The sequence below is a fragment of the Bison bison genome, unplaced genomic scaffold (genome assembly GCF_000754665.1).
Source record: "Bison bison bison isolate TAMUID 2011002044 unplaced genomic scaffold, Bison_UMD1.0 scf7180017864519, whole genome shotgun sequence".
Taxonomy (NCBI): domain Eukaryota; kingdom Metazoa; phylum Chordata; class Mammalia; order Artiodactyla; family Bovidae; genus Bison; species Bison bison.
Genome location: NW_011495072.1, coordinates 6,692,702 through 6,714,823, shown reverse-complemented (window position 1 = coordinate 6,714,823; position 22,122 = coordinate 6,692,702). Strand labels below are relative to the sequence as shown.

Sequence of the window (22,122 nt, the reverse complement as noted above, 5' to 3'; positions counted from 1 at the left end):
GTATTGATCAAATAGTTAATTTCTTTGTGATACCTTTTTTTTTTTTTTTTGACTAGAGCTAATAATATTTTAGTGTGAAAGTTTTTAATAATTTCCCTTTTCACTCCAAATCAATGTTTTGATGATTTTGACATTTCAGATTCGTTACATCTCACAAACACAAGGCCTGCCAGCTGAATATCTTCTCAGTGCCGGGACAAAAACTACTAGGTTTTTCAACAGAGATCCTAATCTGGGGTACCCGCTATGGAGACTTAAGGTCTGACTTTTATTGTTCTATACTACTCATTCCTGTACTCCTTAATCTCAATTTGAATTCAAAGTTTAGTTATTAAATTGAGGTGAAGGAGGGTGGGCAGTGAGAATGTATATTTGCAGGAGGAAATACTTCGAGAAATTATTTCATTGTATCCATATGCCTTATCCTCAGTTTAAAAAAAAAACACATTAAATTCCAGTACAGTTGGCTGAGATTATTTTATATATTTGAATCAGCAGCTAAGAAGAGGGCATGGAGAGTAGTGCTTACTTATCATTGAGTGATAGGAAGAACTAGAGTAATTTAGTAGTGGGGTTTTTTTTTTTGTGAATTCTCAATAAATATGATACAACAGCATAATTTTATAACTGCCCATATTAAGACCTTACCTATTTTCTTGAAAACATTGAAATGTGAGTAATTTAATTAATCCAGTAGTACTCTGTGTCTCTGAATCTTTTAAATAGTTAGCATTTGAAATATTGTTTCATTTGAAAGTAGTGTTTAGAAAAAAATGGCTGTGTCTGTTCTTAACCGACATTCTAAAGGAACTGTGCTACATCATTGGTTGCACATTTATTTTATCACTGTTGAAAGCAAGGCCAGGTATCAAGGTCCCATCTCTACTGGAAGACTTCCTGGTTGTAAATTACTTTCATGTTTGTGACCTCTGGTTGGGAAGATGATGATACTTGTTTCTTTGTAATCTGGCTTTAATTTAGAATAAAGTGTGGAAATATCATACGGATGGAATTTTTTAAAAACTGTATTTTGTAGACACCTGAAGAACATGAATTGGAAACTGGGATCAAGTCAAAAGAAGCTCGAAAGTACATTTTTAATTGTTTAGATGATATGGCTCAGGTGAGTATGGAATGTTTCAGAAAGTCAGACATTTGTGTATCTCCTTAATCAGAGATACACTTCCATTAGTTATATTAAAGATAGATTCAGTTTATCATCATCTAGTGGGTTCTTTTTTCATTTTTAACATAAACACATTAATATTCTGCCATATATTAAAAGAATGATTGAATCCTAGCAAAGGATATTTTTAGAATTATTTCTCCTTTGCTTTTGCTTAACTAGTCTTGATTCATGTCAGTATTTTGAAATATTATTTATGAAGGTTTCTTTCTTGTCCATTTTCTCTACTGAATAAATAGCTCCTGCATAAAAACTGCATTTATTTAGGGCTTTTATTCCAAACTCTGTTTAATCACATACTGTCTCATTTTATCTTTTCAGCAATAGAAACTTGTATTTAAGTAATAACAGTCATTTTTGTTTAATCTCTTTTATACAGATTTTGAATGAAAAGAGCTTATTCATCTTTGTTCTACCAATGAACTGTACCAAATTGAATGTTTTAGTATAAGAGCTTCCATTGTGAAAAAATTTCATCAGGTGTTTCTCTTAAGGTCTATCTATCTATATACATATATTTGTATTTATATATAAAGCATACATTGGTAAAGAATCTGCCTGCCATGCAGGAAACCAGGGTTTGATTCCCAGAAGTTCCTCTGGAGAAGGGAATGGCAATCCACTCCAGTATTCTTGCCTGGAGAATTCCATGGACAGAGAAGCCTGGTGGGCTACAGTCCGTGGGGTCGCAAAGAGTCAGACACGACTGAGCAACTCTCTCACACACACACACACACACACACACACACACACAAAGCATACATATTAATATTATATATGTATAAATATATATACACAACACAGATGTTAAATGTCAGCGTTAAAGGTTAAGTGATGAACTGTAGTATTTCTAAATTTTCCTTGGAAGGTGAACATGTCTACAGACTTAGAGGGAACAGATATGTTGGCAGAGAAGGCGGATCGAAGAGAATACATTGATCTGTTAAAAAAAATGCTAACAATTGATGCAGATAAGAGAATTACTCCTCTGAAAACTCTTAACCACCAGTTTGTGACAATGACTCACCTTCTGGATTTTCCACATAGCAATCAGTGAGTATAGTGTGGTCTGGGGCATTTTGTCATGATGTAGTTCTCTGTTGATTTACACTCAACAGGTTCTCTGTTTATCTTACAGCTAAATGGAAGTATCACATGAGCAGTGGCTTTGGTACTTGCATATTTGGCTCAATGATGGTTTTTCTTCTCATTGAAAAGTCATGAGATTAAAAATTAGATGTGTGTTTTTCCTCTTTATGGTTATAAAAATGCTTGATTCATTTTCTCTGAAAGATCCTTGGTTCATTTTCTCTGAAAGTACTCAGGAGGGAAAAACATTGATCGTATTTATCTTGAGTTATTTGCTGCCTTCTTAAATCAGAGATTTTATTTCATTGACTTTTTAATCTCTTTTTCAGTGTTAAGTCTTGTTTCCAGAACATGGAGATCTGCAAACGGAGGGTCCACATGTATGATACAGTGAGTCAGATCAAGAGTCCCTTCACCACACATGTTGCCCCAAATACAAGCACAAATCTAACTATGAGCTTCAGCAACCAACTCAATACAGTGCACAATCAGGTATTCAGTAAATGATTTTGGAAACTCAGAACCTAAGTGGGATAAAACCTAGTAAGAGTACAGGGTGAGGTAAAGAAACCAGTCTTTGCTTTGATGGTTGCTTCATAAGAAGTTTCAGACTGATAGTACCTACTGGTCATGTGCTAACAGTCTTAGCATAGTCAAATAAGTGGAACCTGGCTTCTTTAGTTATTATTGCTGTTCATGTACTGACTTCAGCCAAATGACTCTCTCTTTGTTAGATAGTTCTCATTACATGTATAAAAAGATGTTTTCAGTAATTTTTTTTTTTTAATGCTGTATATTAGGTCCTCAGAATTTACTTATCTGATAAACTGGAATCTTGTCCTGCCCACCAACCACTGATTTCTTTGTTTCTGTGAATTCCATTAATTAAGAGTGGTTTTGCATTTGTTTGCCAAACAGTGATATTTACATTTAAGTTTGTTTCTAAAGACATTAAGTTTCCTAATTTCTTAGCTAGTTCTACCTTTTAAATGGAAGAGCACATGAAATTCTGTGGGATCTCATATCCAGTAGCTTTTTACAAAGAAGGAAAAGGTAGGGGTTTATTTATATAGCTTCAACTAGAGCAGAACTGTTTTTTATTCTTGGTTTTTTTATTTTCCGACTTTATAATTGACCTTAAGTTTAGAGATAGGAAGAATTTCTTAAGCAGAGAGTTATTTCAAAGACAGTTAGCATTACATTTTAAAACTTTGTTCCTAATTTTCTGGATAGATTCTGTGTATGTGAAAATGTTTATACTGGTTGTAATCCTTTTATTTTTAGGCCAGTGTTCTAGCTTCCAGTTCTACTGCAGCAGCTGCTACTCTTTCTCTGGCTAATTCCGACGTCTCCCTGCTAAACTACCAGTCAGCTTTGTACCCATCATCTGCAGCACCCGTTCCTGGTGTCGCCCAGCAAGGTGTTTCCTTGCAGCCTGGAACTACCCAGATTTGCACTCAGACAGATCCATTCCAGCAAACATTTATAGTATGTCCACCTGCTTTTCAAAGTAAGTGGGGAAACTCTTGTATTATCTATATCAGACCTACCTGCTTTAGGCAGCTCCTCATTAGGTATCTCTTTGCTTAGTTTTGATCTTTGATAGATTTAAACTCAGTCTCTGATACGAAGATAACTGAAGAAGGCTGACCTTTTTTACACTGGTTACTTGTCTAATTATGATACTCTCTGACACGTAGGAGTTCAATTACTGTTTACTTATTTGAATTGCATAGAAGGCAATGGCACCCCACTCCAGTACTCTTGCCTGGAAAATCCCATGGACAGTAGGCTGCAGTCCATGGGGTCGCTAAGAGTCGGACACGACTGAGCGACTTCACTTTCACTTTTCACTTTCATGCATTGGAGAAGGAAATGGCAACCCACTCCAGTGTTCTTGCCTGGAGAATCCCAGGGACAGTGGAGCCTGGTGGGCTGTTGTCTATGGGGTCACACAGAGTCGGACACGACTGAAGTGACTTAGCATAGCATAGCATATTTGAATTGCCCAATACTAGTTTTCTTGTACATTGAGACCTTGTACCAATGTCCTGTATCTGGCATAAACATGTATTTCTCAATGTGCAGAGTATATACATCTTGAAAAAAGTTGTTTGAAACAGAACTGCTGTATACTGAATCATATTTCCTCTATCATTCCATTATAAAATAAAATTAGTATTCCAAATGAAAAAGTAATTTCATTCAAAAATGTAAAACTCATGTTTAAAAATATAGGCATCTCTTAAGTTATATTCAGAAATAAAGATCATTATTGAACTGAAAAATTCTACAAGCTGAGGTATTTGTGTGAGGAAGGCATTATTAAGATTATCTGCTTCAGCTTATAAATTATGTTGTTCCTACAAACGCCTATCAACAGGAACAGAGTAGCTGAAGAAGGGAGCTCTCACCGATGTGTTACAATAAGATTTTGATTTTCACATTTCCATCCTTGCTCATTTTCTCATTGTTGTTCAGTGTTCATTGATCTCATGAACCATTTAAAAAATAATTTAAAAAGGTAAATTATTTTAAGGATATATTCTGACAACATCTTGACTTTCCCATTAGAAAGTCAGTGTCAGTGTCCTCTGGGAATAAACCTGGATTCAGGCTACTCATAGAAATTCACATAGAAGCAGTTAGCATTTTTATCTTTTTACTTCAGTTACTTATTGACTGTGACTCTCTTGTTTGTTTGGTTTCTGACAGAGTTGGAGCAAGCAGAAGGCAAAGAGGGGCTAGGGGAGACTGAGAGATTACCGGGAGGACAGGAGAGCGATAGCGATGTAAACCAGGGAGAAACCACAGGGAGAGCGGAGGAGCAGATTCAAAATCCGTAAATGCAAATTTAGCCTAATTTACCTAATTATTTTTTGCGTGTGCTTCATAGTAAATTCTGTACTTTGGGTTATCATACATTGAGTGATTCTTCTACTTAGCAAATAGCCATCTCCTTCCCCATCACCTTTTCCAAAGTGAGTTTCATTGTAACAATTTTCAGATGTGGGACTCTGAAGTTTTCTGCTGCTTCTCAGATGATTTAAGAGATGAGGCAGAAGAACTTTTAGTTCTTTTAACAAAGAAAAATGTAAACAGAAGAGGTAGAAGGGAAAAGTGGTTTAACTGGTTTTGGTATAATTAGGTAAGTATAGCTTTAGAAAATTTTTTCGTATATCAGATCAGATCAGTAGCTCAGTCGTGTCCGACTCTTTGCAACCCCATGAATCGCAGCACGCCAGGCCTCCCTGTCCATCACCAACTCCCGGAGTTCACTGAGACTCAACGTCCATTGAGTCGGTGATGCCATCCAGCCATCTCATCCTCTGTCGTCCCCTTCTCCTCTTGCCCCCAATCCCTCCCAGCATCAGAGTCTTTTCTAATGAGTCAACTCTTCGCATGAGGTAGCCAAAGTACTGGAGTTTCCGTATATAGGAAACCTAAATAACCTGAGGAGCTAGATAGAGCAAATTTTAAAATTTCCAGAGGAAAGGGAGTTTTAGAATAAAGTGATGACAGTGTTGAAAACTGATATGTATTACTCAGATAATGTTCTAAGTGCTTTTACATGTATTAATTCATCCTCACAACCAACCTTTGGAAGTGGGTAATGTCATTATCCCCAGTTTGTAGATGAAAAAATTGATCATGATTCCCTCATCTGCCCAGTTTTTTTATGACTGGTTAGTGGTAGAACCACAGTTTGAACCCAGGCAGTGAGGCCCATAGTTTATATATGGTGTTATTCTTTACTGCCTTTCAGTATTTAAACTCAAATAGTGGTAAAGAGTTGTCAGTTGATTTGCCAGCCGTAGCCATATGCTGGTTTCTGCCCAACAGTCTTCTAGGACAGGTTTGCCGTCTTCTGTTTCACCATCGTCTCTTTTATAAGATGCCTATACTTAGAGGAGAGTAGACCCTCATCATTAGATAGTTTTACTCTTCTTTCCATACTTTCATGGTTTTTTGTTTTAATTTAAAGGGCTGTGTTCAAAAACAAAATAAAACTTTAATACTTTTAGTTCAGGGCCCAGGGAGAGCCTTCCCAAAGTGCTGCCTTTGGTTAATTCTTTGTTTCCACTTGGGGCTTCCCTGGAAAAGCTAGTTTTAAACTATCTTGACTGCTGTGGCTTAGCCTAAATTACTGTAGTAATCTAATACTTAGAGTCACATTTGTGGGTCGGTATATAAATACTGCTTTCTGTTTGACCAAAATAGATATACATTTTGCTCAGTGGCAACTATTATTCTTTAATTTGTCCTCTTTTATTTCATCATCCTAGGAGACAAAGATAAGCTTCTATAGTGAACATTTCTTTCTAAATTTTGTCTCCTCAGTTCCTAACAATTTGTAGGCTATTATAATAATATAATAATGTAGCTAAGCCATGGGGATATAGACAAGAATTTTGATGTTACCTAGCTTTCTAATTCGGAGAAGGCAATGGCACCCCACTCCAGTTCTCTTGCCTGGAAAATCCCATGGACGGAGGAGCCTGGTAGGCTACAGTCCATGGGGCCGCTAAGAGTCGGGCACGACTGAGCAACTTCACTTTCACTTCTCACTTTCATGCACTGGAGAAGGAAATGGGAACCCACTCCAGTGTTTTTGCCTGGAGAATCCCAGGGACAGAGGAGCCTGGTGGACTTCTGTCTATGGGATCGCACAGAGTCGGACACGACTGATGTGACTTAGCAGCAGCAGCTTTCTAATTAAATAGCGTTGCCTTAGGAAGAATGACTGGTATTTTTTTAAATCTGGATACCTGGATTTGTTCCCTTTTATTTTTATGTAAGTAGCACTTTTTTAAAAGTTATTATTAGAGTATTCTATAATTCTTATTTTACTAGTCTCTTTTACTTTGTACATTTCTGGATTATGTTTTCCTGTATGACAGTTAGTTACTAAGTTACTTGAACTACGAAATGGAAAATTGCCAGAAGCAACATATTAGAGTGTATGAGTTGTGCTCATTTGATACCTCCATAGTAAGTTTCAGAGAAACTAGTTGGTGATAGCCCAGAAAGTGTCACTGACATTCTAATTAAAATGGCTATATCCTCTCTTTTAACAAAAATGCAAGCTTTAGTGAATTAGAGACATAATAGAAACTTAAATTCTCTACAAAGAAAGCTTTGACAGGATAGGTTTAAAAGAAAGCTTTGAAGGTTCTTTTCTCAAGTCTTAGCAAAAGGTGGAACGATCTTGAGCCTCCTTTTTCCCCAGAATGAGATACTCCTGATTTGTAGAAAACATTTCTTCAGCATGTGTGCCCAGAGGATAATGAGTAAAACAGTAATGAGATACGGTCATTGTTTTAAAGGCAACAAAAAGTTCTTAATTTTCTTAGCTTTCCATTAACTACGAAAGAGTCTTAGAAAGCTGTTAGTGATGAGAGCAGATTTCTAAAATAAGTATTGAAAAGTATTTCTGTAAACCACAATGTCTACTTTTAAAATACTTTTATCCTAGGTATAATTCCTTCAGTTCACATACTGGTTAAGGATAAAATATATGACTAATCTGTGACCTAGGTAATATATTTTTGAGGAGTTGAGTAAAAACATCCCCTTAAAATATTCTAAACAAAAAGATGACTGAGATAATAAATTATTGAGCTTTTTATAATGTTCCTTATCTAACCAAAAGTTATGAAGTCTTTGCTTTTAATAGATTATATTTTTTTAAATGCTCAAGTGTTTTTCTGTCTTTAATGGATTAAAAAGTGAATGTAACTTACTAAGCAGAGTTGTTTATTTTTGCCTCTACTGTTAATGGGAGTGGAATGAGTGTAATGTTTTAAGCTTTGTTGGATAAAAAAAAATTTTAGAATTTCCTGAAAGTAGCCCTCCTCCTGTCAAGCATCTTTCTATTGATCTAACCTGAAGGGAACCAAGTCACCCTTTACTTAACTTCTCAGACTTGGGTGAAACTCCTTTGTTTGAAGTGTCTAGAACGAAAACCTGGGTGGTGATTATTTGAACTGAAAAGCTAAAAACCAAAAAGCCCCCAGACAGGTAGTACCCCCCACACCTAGCAAAGCAATATAACTGTGATGTTGCTTTTTACAGCTGGACTACAAGCAACAACAAAACACTCTGGATTCCCTGTGAGGATGGATAATGCAGTGCCAATTGTCCCCCAGGCACCAGCTGCTCAGCCACTGCAGATACAGTCAGGGGTCCTCACGCAGGTAAGGGCCAGAGCAGCCTGGACACTCAGTAGTGCTGAAGTTCTCCGAAGCACTGTTGAGAATCAGATATTTGGTCCTAGAAAATGAAATCTGCTTTGACCATAAGATCTTTCTTGGTCATATTCAGTGGACTTAAAATGGAACATCTATAATGGAATGATACACTCATTCCTAATGCTACTGCCATTGTCTTCCTTAGACTTGGAGACTTAAATAGCCAGACTTTGAGAAATTGTCCCCTGAGTAAATTTAATTTTGTAGGATGAAGTTAATCTTTTATCTAGATGCTCTTAAAGTACAACATGTAACAACACTTGAATTCTAAAAGTAAAAGGTTTCCCTTTTGCTCTGTGTCCCCTTTACTCTTTGAGAATTTCATCATAGTTGAGAGGTTGGATCATATCAGGATATCTCTTCAAGTAATACATCCCTTCATTCCTTGTGTTTAACTAGGCTGTAGAAAGTTTTAAAACTTTATACCTGCCATGCAAAATGCAACTAAGGTGATCAAGAAACTCATGAAATATTCCTATAAACAACAGATACTGAATTTTAAATTCTGTATGTAAATGTTTGTGGTCCACGCCATATAGCAAATCCTGAAATCCAAAACCCTCATTTTGTGAGCAGGAGGAAGAGAAAGTCTTAATACATGCTGTTAACTGAGTTTTTTAGTAACTCAGTTTCCTGATCCTCTGAATCTGGTCCAAGAAGGATTCCTATATATTTTTTTTGCTTTAGGCCATTGACATTTGACCTAGTTGGCCAATGCTGTGCGAAGTTGGAGGGGAAAGTTGTGTTTGGTACATGAATTTTAAGTGATGTGAAACTACTGCATTTTGTTGGTAATAACTTGGGGGGGGATTGAAAACCCTTCTGAATCCAGATAACCTGCCTCGGTGTTTGTTTCACTCACCTGCCTAATCTACATTTCAGGGAAGCTGTACACCACTAATGGTAGCAACTCTTCACCCTCAAGTAGCCACCATCACACCGCAGTATGCGGTGCCCTTTACTCTGAGCTGCGCAGCCGGCCGGCCGGCGCTGGTTGAACAGACTGCCGCTGTACTGGTAATTCCCCTCACTTGATTGTGTTACTAACGGAGTTTCCTTGGTTTCTTTCTTATTTTTAATTTTTTCCTGTTTGTTTTTGTTCTGTTTTTTTTCTGGTTTTCTCATTTTTCAAAAAAGATTTTTTTAACTTAGTCTTTGCAGAGGGCATGGAAGCATGTGCCATCTTGTGGCTGTGTTCTTGCTACATCTTTAATGTCTCATTGTTTTCCTCCCTGACATTTGCCGAAGCACTCACTGTTTGACTCTGGTGTTCAGTGTGACTCTGAAAGAGTCAGATCCTTTGGTTCTTCTTTGCCAGCCTAATGTGATGAAAGCTCTTGGTGTAGCCTCAGAAGAGCTTCAGCACTGCCATCTGTTCTCTGCCCTATCTTTTAGCTTCTGAACCTTAAGAATGAAGGAGGTGGCCTTTAGTTTGGCTCTGCTACAGGTACCTGGATGGCCAAAATTTGAACTCTTTGGCAAGTTAGCTTCCTTCCTTTACCTACTGTTTCAAGCTTCTAAACGTTTTGTGCATGTAGAAATGTTTAAGATTCTCTTAATTTATTCACCAGTTGGTATTAACTTTCCCTCCATGAACCTATGAAGATAACTCTTTGCCACTCATGATCATTGGCAGCTTATAGCTTCCATTTAAACATGTTCCCTTTAGAGCCTTTTTAGATCATATTTCATTTGTTGGTTGAAATCAAAAGTGAACTCATTTATAGGTAAATAAATGATTTTACGAATAGGTCTTTATACCAAGGTGAAAATATGATTGAAAAACTTTAAGAATAATATCTTTGTTATCAAAAGTCATGGAGAAAAATTATTAAATATAGCATCAAATGTAGTAGTATGGGTCTTAGAAATTAGAAAACAAACAGAACTTTGAGGTATATTTCAACATTTGGAACACTAACAGTGATTTTTGGATGTGTTTTGGTTTTGGGGGGGTGGTTAGAATTATTTATTTGACGTCCAGCATTTGTTATTTAAAAATTAAAATCAGATAAGCATTTGAAAACCTATTTGATACTGTTGAATCCTGATACTTCCCCATCTTTCAAAGTGGCTTTAAATTTCTTTTGTTGTTTCTCAAGGACTCATGTGAGTGAAAACACTTTTAGAATACATATTTTGGTTGCTGGGGTTTGTTTGGTTTCCAGTTTAAAAGTCTGTCACCGCCAAAATAATTCCATCATAAACATAAATGCTGAGTATAAGGGAGTCAGATAAATTTCCAGCTTGGAGTGATCCAAGCCACTGGTTTTAACTTGCACACCTATAGTTTTGAGGTTGGGAATGGTAGTTGACATTTCTCCTTTGCTGCTTCTCTTAAGTTTGCACTAGTCATTTGCTAAGCTTTGCATATTTTTGCTCTTCCTCTGTCAAAACAGTTCGTCGCTTGGAACGCCAGATTTCTGCCTCACGTTGAAATGTTACTTCTTGCTCTGTATTAAACTACATGCTTTGTCTTGTGCAGGTGTTGGCTTATGGAAAGACGCATGGTGTGACTTAACATACTTCTCTTATTTTCTGTTTTGTTTTGTTTTGAATTCTGCTTATGGTAGCAGACATGTTTGCAGTTTCTCTAATTTGAAGGCTTCTTGTTTGGAACGGGTATTTGTAACAAGTGGATCTGTTACTTGCAGAAATATTTTTAAAACAAGTGTGTTGATGGCCTTGCAGTTTGAAATTCAAGAAACAGAACAATATGTACTCAGACATTGTAGGTGATTGTACTGTAGAATTCAGGTTTAAAAAGCAGACTTTAAATCTGTTCCCTTTTTTTAAAGGAAATGCCACAATTTTCATAAGAAGTACAGAAAACATATTTGTTGATATCTATTGCAAGTGGCATGGCTTGTTAAAAACTACAAATAATGTATTTTGTTTCAGTGATTAGTTTTTATGTCAAGTTATGTTCTTACAAATTACACATATTTTAGGAAACTACTAAAAACAAAATATGGTACACTCCATCTATTTCTTAAATATTTTTTTATTGCCTTTAAAAAATTCTATCACATGACTATAAATAATGTTAGTTTTCTCTTGCTGGCATAAGCTTGTTTGCCAAAGGATTTTGGCCTTTGGTCATCCACATCTGGCTCCATTTTCCGAGTACTACACTTTTAAAAAGGAACAATTCTTCTCTTTGTTTTATGGGTCGAATTGACCTGATGTCTTTTATCTGATTGGCACTCACATTTTTAAATTCTTATTTTTAATCTCAAGGGAGTTGTCTTAATTCTTTCTAGGGACATTTTTAGACCCTTTGCAAAAATATTACTTCAGCATTTAACAGGAGCTTACCTCTTTACTCTGCAGTGCAGTAGAAACTCTTAACCACAGGGATCTGCCTTTCTTTAATACCCTGGTGGTCAGGTTATGGAGGTGGCTAAGAGAAAGCAATGCATTCTTTTTCCCTGTGTATGAGACTTGTAACCTTGAGCCCCTCTGACCTTCCTTTTTTAATCTCTGCAAGTTAACAATCTACAAGGAATTTCTTTTAAGATATGAATTTTTCTTTCATCTAAAAAAAAAACAAAAATAAAAAGCCAAGAATGAGTCAAGTCTGGATCTTTTTGTGTGTGTTTCCTTACAGCAGGCTTGGCCTGGAGGAACCCAACAAATTCTCCTGCCTTCCACTTGGCAACAGTTGCCTGGGGTAGCTCTACACAACTCTGTCCAGCCCACTGCAGTGATCCCAGAGGCCATGGGCAGCGGCCAGCAGCTCACAGACTGGAGGCAAGTGCCCTGTGTTCCTCTCTGGGAGATTTACAAGGGCAGATCCCTTAGGGAAGGGGCTCTTGAAGATTTGGTGAGACAGGAAGAAAATAAGGGAAAGATTTATCTCTGTGAAATCCTTGAAGAAAAGAATCCATATCAGGCTAGGAGATGGAGTTACAAGAAAACTTCGAATACAGGGAAACAATAGGTTCTAAGTTCAGGAATTGATTTCTTCAGATTTAAAGGAAGTCTTCTACAATTAGAAACCATACAGTGAAAGCCCCCAAAGCTTTATAATCCAGATGCCCAGCCTTAAATAAAAAATATTTATTTGGTTGTTTTCATTGCTTTTTGTACCTATGTGGTCCTAATTTCTGAGCGTTTTCGGCATTCACGCTTCTCTTTCTGTTGATACAGGAATGCCCACTCTCATGGCAACCAGTACAGCACTATCATGCAGCAGCCATCCTTGCTGACGAACCACGTGACATTGGCCACTGCTCAGCCCCTTAATGTTGGCGTTGCCCATGTTGTCAGACAACAACAATCCAGTTCCCTTCCTTCAAAGAAGAATAAACAGTCTGCTCCAGTCTCTTCTAAGTAAGTCTCTGTTAGGGCTGATAGTTAAACTGCCAGTTTGAGAGAGATGTTGCCTGGCATTTAGAGTGTGGAGTATAGACACTTTTGGTATGAAGCAGCAAGAAGCTGCCAAATTGAAAAGAGCTAACCTTTGGGCATGCACACAGACAGAGGTGTCCTGGTTACACTAATCATTTCTTTCTGCTGCTACTTTGAATCCAGCCTGATTTTGGCTGATGTTTTATTTTTTTGCCCACTTTACACCGTGAAATTTAACCACAGGGTAAAAAGGCATACAAAAATAAAATCTGTATTCTAATTTTGGTGTTCTTGCCCCTGGAAACTCTGGCTAGAGCAGTTAGTTTATAACTTTTATAGTTAAATATATTGGCTTAATGATTTGGTAAAAAGAAATCAAAGAGTTCTGGGGGTAAGTTATCTATTATAGTTTGGGGGACCAAGCCTGAATGAGCTTTCTTATGACTTTTTGTTGCAGGTCCTCTCTGGATGTTCTGCCGTCTCAAGTCTACTCTCTGGTTGGGAGCAGCCCCCTCCGTACCACATCTTCTTATAATTCCCTAGTTCCTGTTCAGGATCAGCATCAGCCAATCATCATTCCAGATACTCCCAGCCCTGCTGTGAGTGTCATCACCATCCGCAGCGACACTGATGAGGAAGAGGACAACAAATACAAACCCAATAGGTAAGACAGGTGAAAGTTTCCCTGGCTCTGTGGCTCCTACTCTTGGTCTTAGTCTATTGGCTTCAGAATAGTGGCTGTGAAAGGAATGACTGAAAAGGGCTATTTTGGAAGCATGGCCTTTTGTGAGTGGGCCAGAACACTGAAGTTTCCATCACTGAACATTGTCAGGTTTTCTTTAATATTACTTACGTTCATCAGTTAAGTCATTCGTTCAGATACATTTGATGGTTACTCAGGCTACTCTGGCTTAGAATGCACATTATATACTATAGACATGATCCCCTGCTTTTAAGGAACTTCAGAGTCTGAAAACAGATACTGTAACAGAAGCATATAAACAACAGTTGATTGGAACAAGTTGGAAGATATGAGATTATTTGAAATTCATGTAGTTTTTTATGTAAACAGACCTCGTTGGAAGAGGTAGAGTTTAAGTAGGGCTGCCTTCTTTCCCCCTACTGCTACATGATCATTCAGCTTAAGAATTTAAGTACCAGATTGTTTCCTTTTATCCCTACACCTTAATCCAAGTTTAATTGAGCAGTGAACTAAGAGAGAGTGGATACATTCAAGGACTGTGATACACACCTCTCTTGGTCTGAGCATAGTCAGTTGCCTTGATTGTTCTGTGTTCTTTTTCATTGGGTTTTTGGTGTTTGGCATATAGAAGAGGTGATAACTAAGTTTTGAGAGTGGTCATTGAACTGATTTGGGGAAGAAAAAAGTAAATTTTCCACTGAGGAACATAATAATGACAAAAATTATATAACCAGCAGGATTGCTTTGACTGGAACAAAGCCTATTTAAAATTAAGGAAAAAGTAAAAGTAGTAAGGTAGGGATCAGTTTGTGAAGAAACTTTTTTAAAAAACACCTATAATGAAAAGTTTAGTTAGATACAGTAAGGAACTGCTTATAGTCTAGCTGTTGCTGCTGCTGCTAAGTCACTTCAGTCGTGTCTGACTCTGTGACCCCATAGACAGCAGCCCACCAGGCTCCCCCGTCCCTGGAATTCTCCAGGCAAGAACACTGGAGTGGGTTGCCATTCCTTCTCCAGTGCATGAAAGTGCAGTCACTCAGTTGTGTCCGACTCTTAGCGACCCCATGGACTGGAGCCTACCATGCGTCTCCGTCCATGGATTTTCCAGGCAAGGGTATCGGAGTGGGGTGCCACTGCCTTCTCTGTATAGTCTAGCAGGGTGATATGAAAAAAGGTGGTGTTTGAAGAATACTGTTGAAATTACTGTGAATAGGAATGGCTACGAGGCAACATAGAATAGTTGTTAAAAGTGTGTACTTTGGAGTCATTCTGTCCTGAGTCTGAATCCTGTCTTCACCACGTACCACTTGCATGACTGCAGTCAAGTTTCTTAATCTCCCTCTGCCTCAGTTTCCTTCTCTGCAAAACGCGGATCGAGTACCTGCTTCATGGAAGTGTTGTGAGGATTCAATGAAATACATGTAGAGTGTAAGAATAGTGCTTGACGCATAAAAAGTATTCAGAAATTTGTTGCCACTACTGTTAATTATTACTATCACAATGATTATCATCATTGCTGTTACAAGAGGACTGGAGACTAGCAAAGAAACATTGCTGTAAGAAGGTTGAATTTTCATGTATTTTTCTTCTCCTCAGCTCTGGCCTGAAGGCAAGGTCTAATGTCATCAGTTACGTCACTGTCAATGATTCTCCAGACTCTGACTCTTCCTTGAGCAGTCCGTACTCCACTGAGACCCTGAGTGCTCTCCGGGGCAATAGTGGGCCCCTTCCGGAGGGGCCTGGCAGAGTCGTGGGAGATGGCCCTGGCACCCGCACCATCATTGTACCTCCACTGAAAACTCAGCTTGGTGACTGCACTGTAGCAACCCAGGCCTCAGGTGAGTATTGTCATAGCTGGAACTGAATTCTCCTTTAATGTGTGTTCCTTAGTACACACATCCCTGTTCGGTCCCTGGGTCAGGAAGATCCCCTGGAGAGGCAAATGGCAACCCACTCCAGTATTCTGCCTGGGAAATCCCAGGGACAGAAGTCCATAGGGTTGCAAAAAGACGGACACGACTGAGCAACTAAACAACAGCAGCAGCTTGTGCCAGTGGTACAGACTAGCGGTACAGAGTTTCCTAAAATTTACCTAATTCAGGAATCAGTTCCTTGTAATGGGAGATTATTTTTTGCCATCAGTTTTTATCTCCTTGTGTTCATTTTGCTTGGATTAATATAAAAATGAGCTTGGAGTCTCAGAAATGTACTCACCGTTGATGGAAGAAGGTAGATAAGACATATGTTATGGGAGGCATGGAGAATTCGCAGGCAGGTTTTTTTTTTTTGCCACAGGTGATTCAAATTTGACAGTCCACAAATAGGGTAATATTGAATACTGATAATATTAAAAATGATTACAAAAGCTGTTTTGGAAAGCAGTAGGTATTTTAGATCTTTTCTTACCCAATGGCATAGCAGTGATGCCTTTATGGGTTGTATTATCAACCGAATTACCTCTATCTTTTTTTGTTCTGTGAGATGCTGGGGTTAGGCTTCCTGGTTTAGTTATTGGGTAATGAAATGCAAACTGTAATAATAAACCCCAGTTTTCCTGGCTTAACATGATAGAAATTTTCTCCTTACTCACATGAGTTCCCAGTGCTCCTGGTTGGTAGGCCTGCAGTAAGTTAGGGATCAGAGCCTTGGAATCCTCAGTATCCAGTCAGAAGGAAGTATGGAGCAGGCACACACAGTTGTAACTTCTTTAGCCCCAGAAATAGTGAAAACTCATCACATGGCCCCACCTAGAAGCGAGGGGGCCCAGAAAATATAGTCCTTGTCGATGCAGCTCTTTTTCAGTGGCAACTTTATAATCTCTTTATAGAGAGGCCTGTGAATTTTTGGCATCAATATAGCCATCCCTTCCATACTTCTATAACTTAGTATTTTACTGTGAATTATAATACTACCAGAGACATAAGCAGGGTTCTAGTTTGAGGGTGACATGTGGTTCTTCTCCTCAGAAGTAGCTGTCCACTGCAGACAAGGCAAACCTTTCTGATGCCAAGCTGTGTTAAGTTGCTTCAGTCATGTCTGACTCTGCAACCCTATGGGCTATAGCCCACAAGGCTCCTCTGTCCTTGGAATTCTCCAGGCAAGAAGACTGGAGTGGGTTGCCATTCCCTCTTCCAAGGGATCTTTCTGATCCAGGGATCGAACCCAGGACTGCTGCATTGGCAGGCGTATTCTTTACCACTAAGCCACTGGAAAATCCCTGAGCAGCATTACTAGGAGCTCTGTCCTGTACTGGGTCCAAAGTAAATAGGATGCTCCGCCAGTCACTGAATATATGCTCCAGTTTTCCTCATGAGGCCACAGAAGGAAGCAACATTTTGAAAACTGATCATGCTTATATTCAGCTGTAGTTTCTTCGAATTTCAAGAGACAGTGAATGCCCAACAAGATACAATCTTGTCTTCCTTTAAACCCCTTTGACACCTTAATGTTCCGAAGTATTACCAGTATCTTACTCAGTTTCACATTGTCATTTCTGTTCTTGTTTAATTCCTTCATACATAAAACCCTAGGCTTCTTGGGAGCAGGGTCTGTTCTTACTTGCGTTTATATTTCTAATAGTACCTTAACACTTTACTGGAGATCAGATACCATTTACTGAAGTGACCCTTCTGAAGACCCTCTTGGAGCTCTGTAGGAGGACAAAAAGAGATAATATAGTTTTTGTTCCTCTGGTGTAAATATAATTGAGGAGATAAGATACACATGCAACCTTAACTCTTGCAAACTTCATATAGACATGGACTGATTAATGTGGTGCCATGTGAGGTTTAGCTCAGTGATACTGAGCCCATGTCCGCTCATAACTAAGGCCTAGCTGACCCTTTTTTTAGGTCTCCTGAGCACTAAGACCAAGCCAGTGGCTTCAGTGAGTGGGCAGTCATCTGGATGCTGTATCACCCCCACAGGGTACCGAGCTCAACGCGGGGGGACCAGTGCAGCGCAGCCACTCAACCTTAGCCAGGTAAGCTAGGGGCTTACCCTTAGCAGCTAGGGGCTGCTGCTTTCTGTTTGGGATCCCCCCTATTGTTGCTTTCTGGAGAAACCTGCTTCTGGCTGGATTGCTGAATAAAGCCAAATGAAGCACCTTTTGTGTTAAACAGCTTGGTGTTCCATGGCCCGCATCGTATCTGCATGTGCTGTGTCTCTTTATTCCCTCCATGAGTGTGTTCAGAGTATACGATCCAGGTTTTCCATCAGACCTTCCGAGTCTGTCCTGGGTAATTAGAGAAATGTCTGGAATTTAGAAAGCACCAAGGATGCTTTAGTCCATGCCTAGTTCTGCACTACCACCAGCGTTGAGACCAGATTCTCTTCTTTTATCTCCTGGGTCATAAATAACTTGAGCCTCATACTGTTTACTTGAAGCAAGGGACAGTGAAAAGCTGTCTGTACACTTAATCTACTGGTTCTAGTCTTACATGTTGCTTGAGTCTGGGATTTCGGGCTCTTCTCCCTGCATCTGATCTTCTGATGGGTGGGGAGGGTCCCTACTCTATTTGTGTTCACTTTTTCCTCAGCTAAAATTATGGTGCTTGTATGGAAGCTATTAGCAGTGAGAAAGTGTAACTGTGGGGGTGTAACTGTGGGTTTGTGTACACGTGTGTGTGTGTGAGAGAGAGAGAGCACATACAAGTGCAGATGTGCGTTCGAGTTAGTGCATGTGTTTTAGGCACCACAATTCAAGAGGGATGTGAAGAACTTAGAGGAGAACAAAAGAAACAATGGCAAGGAAGAGAGGGTAGGGAAGATTCAAAGTCACTGACGCCAGAATAGGGTGAGTTGAGTCGACAGTTGCTCACTCGTAGGAGTGGGTAACCCCTGTGAACTCTTGATTTCCCCCTTTTCTCTGTCATACTGGAGAACAAACTGCTGCTGTTTGGGCTGGGTTAGGATCTGTTCTGCCAGGAGGCAGAGGGATGGATGGCCGCCTTCTGACAGCATTGCCAGTCTGGGAGATCTGTGCCCTGGCAGCCCAGAAGCAGTTTACTTTAGAACCTCAACTCTCAAAATTGGCCATTAGTGACCTCAAGATTCCTCACTCCCTTCTTCCTCCTTCCAGAACCAGCAGTCATCATCAGCTCCAACCTCGCAGGAGAGAAGCAGCAACCCTGCCCCCCGCAGGCAGCAGGCATTTGTGGCCCCGCTCTCCCAAGCCCCCTACGCCTTTCAGCATGGCAGCCCACTACACTCGACGGGGCACCCCCACCTGGCCCCAGCCCCTGCTCACCTGCCGAGCCAGCCTCATCTGTATACGTATGCTGCCCCCACCTCTGCGGCTGCATTGGGCTCCACCACCTCCATTGCTCATCTCTTCTCCCCCCAGGGCTCCTCAAGGCACGCTGCAGCCTATGCCACCCATCCGAGCACTCTGGTGCACCAGGTCCCTGTCAGTGTTGGGCCCAGTCTCCTCACTTCTGCCAGCGTGGCCCCTGCTCAGTACCAACACCAGTTTGCCACCCAGTCTTACATTGGGTCTTCCCGAGGCTCGACCATTTACACTGGATATCCACTGAGTCCTACCAAGATCAGCCAGTATTCTTACTTGTAGTTGGTGAGCATAAGGGAGGGGAGGGGGCAGAGTTCTTAATGGGCTGTCATGAGCCCCTCCCTTACCCTCTCCTGAAACTCCTTAGCCAGCAATTTGCTCCACAGGGGCCCACTGAAGCAGAAGGCTTTTCTCTGGGGAACCTGTCTCAGTATTGACTGCATTGTTGTAGTCTCCCAAAGTCTGCCCTGTTTTTTAATTCTTTATTTTTGTGACAGCATTTTTGGTATTTGGAAGAGTTCAGATGCCCATCGTCTGCAGTTACCAAGGAAGAGAGATCATTCTGAAGTTACCTTTGAAAAATATTTTCCCTCTCTGACTTGATTTCTATAAATGCTTTTAAAAACAAGTGAAGTATCTTTTTATTTAACTTTATTTTATTGTAATTCCTGGTCAGAGGAAAAACGGTAATAGGAGGACTTGAAATCTGGTAACAAGTAAGGAAAGGAAAACCATTACTTTCTGCTTGTTTAAAAACCAAGACTTAATTGCTTCTCTTAAGAGCAGCTTGCACAAGTCTGTATTTTACTGTCTCGCATTTCTCAGAATTTTACCTTTGCTAATGGGACATTTAAGCTTACGGTGTTTTAGTTTTGTTTCATGTCATGTTATATTTAGTGGGAAATTTTTATTTTTGCAAAACTGGTTACATACTACTCTGTGTTACTATTGGGATTCTCTCAGTTGCTCCTGTGTTTATTATAAAGTAGTGTTAAAAAGGCAGCTCACCATTTGCTGGTAACTTAGTGTGAGAGAATCCATACCTACCATGAAAGCACCGGGTGTTCTTTTTAAATGAAGCCCTGTGCATTCTTTTTAAATTATTTAAAAAAAAGTCTTTCTCTGATTCAGCTTCAATTTTATTCTTGGAAAAGCCATTAAGGTGGTTATTATTGTATGGTGGTGGTGGTTTTATTATATGCAAGCTCTCTTTGTATTATGTGATACTGGCATTGATGAGCTTTGCCTGAAGATTAGTATGAATTTTCAATAATACACCTCTTTCTCTCTTTGCCTCATCTCTCCCTTTGTTCTATGTGATTTATTTGGGGAGAAAGCTAAAGGATCTGAAATCAGATGATAACGTTGTGTATAGCTTTTATACTTAAAAGTAGCTTTCTTTGTATGCCAGCAGCAAATTGAATGCTCTCTTACTAAGACTTATATAATAAGTGCATGTAGGAATTGCAAAAAATATTTTAAAAATTTATTACTGAATTTAAAAATATTTTAGAAGTTTTGTAATGGTGGTGTTTTAATATTTTGCATAATTAAATATGTACATACTGATTAGAAGACTATAACAAGCAATTTTTCCTGCTAACCCAAAATGTTATTTGTAATCAAATGTGTAGTGATTACACTTGAATTGTGTATTTAGTGTGTATCTGATCCTCCAGTGTTACCCCGGAGATAAAATTGATGTCTCCATTGTATTTAAACCAAATGAACTGATACTTGTTGGAATGTATGTGAACTAATTGCGATTATAATAGAGCATATTACTGTAGTGCTGAGTGAGCAGGGGCATTGCCTGCAAGGAGAGGAGACCCTTGGAATTGTTTTGCACAGGTGTGTCTGGTGAGGAGTTGTTCAGTGTGTGTCTCTTCCTTCCCTTTCTCCTCCTTCCCTTATTGTAGTGCCTTATATGATAATGTAGTGGTTCATAGAGTTTACAGTGAGCTTGCCTTAGGACGGACCAGCAAGCCCCCGTGGACCCAAAGCTGTTCACCGGGATTTATCAGAACAGGATTAGTAGCTGTGTTGTGTATATGCATTATTCTCAGTTTCCCTGCCGACATTGGACAACAAAAACAGTAGCTTCTCTCTTTTACCACCACCTCTACCCCTTTCTGTTTTGGATTCTCAGCTGTGTTCTCACAGAAGCATTTTCCCTATGTGGCTCTCTCACTGTGCATTGCTACCTTGCTTCTGTGAGAATTTAGGAAGCAGGTGAGAGGAGTCAAGTCAATATTAAATATGCATCCCCCCTCCATTTTTTTAAGTATGTGCAATCACTTTTAGATGATTGATTTTTTCCTTTTCCCATGTGGCAGTCCTTCCTGCGAATAGTCAACATTCCTAGTAAAATATTTGCTTGTTGAAAAAAACATGTAACAGATGTGTTTATACCAAAGAGCCTGTTGTATTGCTTACCATGTCCCCAATACTATGAGGAGGAGTTTTGTGATGCCGCTGGTGACAGGGAACTCACAGAAAGGCTTCTTAACCGGTGAAGAATATTAAGAAGGAACCAAAGCCTGTTGAGTCATTGGACTTCTGAGGTTTCTTTTTAACAACTTCTGTATTCTTGGGGCCCTTCAAACTGTGAAATTGTCCTTGTACTCTCAGCTCCTGCACGGATCTGGGTCAAGAAGAGGGTACTGGGGATGGCAAAGTTCCTGCCCGTAAAGATTTGAGGGAAGAAGGTTAACCCTAAGACGTGGATGTGTTCCATCTGAACTGAAGGTTATAGATTTGAGGGATATGTCTAGGACTGGTTCTTTGTAGAGATGGTGTCAAGGAGGTGCAGGATGGAGATGGGAGACTTCATGGGACCTGGTCAGCAAGCTCTGTACCAGGTTGAACACCGAGGAGCTGTCAAGGTATTTGGAATTTCTTCATTGGAAGGAGGAAGGGCTTTCAGGATGGGGCAGATAGTCAGAACAGCCTACCAGGAACATGATGTTTTTCTACTTTCTTTTCATCATTATATTGAGTTCTGTTCTCAGCACTGTATTGGTCAAGATACCCAAGCAGTTTGTACAGTTTCTGTCACTAGTATTATACAGTTTTTTGTGTCAGCGTGGGTGATCTTTGTGTAAAACTCTTTTTGCCAAACATTCTCATTTTCTTTCTCAAAGGCAGATCTATGGAAACTTTTTTTGTTCCTTATCTTTCCTCTACAAGGGATAAGATTTGTTGTTTTTGTAAGAAATGAGATGCAGGGGGGCGGGGGGACACAAAACACGCC

The 22,122-nt window shown here is 39.4% G+C and overlaps 1 protein-coding gene across 4 annotated transcripts in view; it reads left to right on the top strand.

The window, feature by feature from the left end:
- Positions 1-22,116, top strand: part of HIPK1 (homeodomain interacting protein kinase 1) — a 51,882-nt gene extending 29,766 nt beyond the window's left edge. For 2 of the 4 annotated variants that reach the window (XM_010830770.1, XM_010830768.1), the window contains exons 4-16: positions 140-259; positions 1,037-1,123; positions 2,055-2,239; positions 2,605-2,767; positions 3,560-3,785; positions 8,351-8,472; positions 9,409-9,543; positions 12,137-12,279; positions 12,679-12,861; positions 13,337-13,543; positions 15,179-15,420; positions 17,434-17,564; positions 18,663-22,116. In XM_010830770.1, the coding sequence (XP_010829072.1) occupies positions 140-259; positions 1,037-1,123; positions 2,055-2,239; positions 2,605-2,767; positions 3,560-3,785; positions 8,351-8,472; positions 9,409-9,543; positions 12,137-12,279; positions 12,679-12,861; positions 13,337-13,543; positions 15,179-15,420; positions 17,434-17,564; positions 18,663-19,151 (2,433 nt within the window). In that variant the 3' untranslated portion in view covers positions 19,152-22,116. Of the gene's footprint in view, positions 1-139; positions 260-1,036; positions 1,124-2,054; positions 2,240-2,604; positions 2,768-3,559; positions 3,786-8,350; positions 8,473-9,408; positions 9,544-12,136; positions 12,280-12,678; positions 12,862-13,336; positions 13,544-15,178; positions 15,421-17,433; positions 17,565-18,272; positions 18,378-18,662 lie in introns of all 4 variants that reach the window. The other 2 variants (XM_010830771.1, XM_010830769.1) reach the window with 2 other exon arrangements.
- The last annotated feature ends 6 nt before the right edge of the window (positions 22,117-22,122 follow it).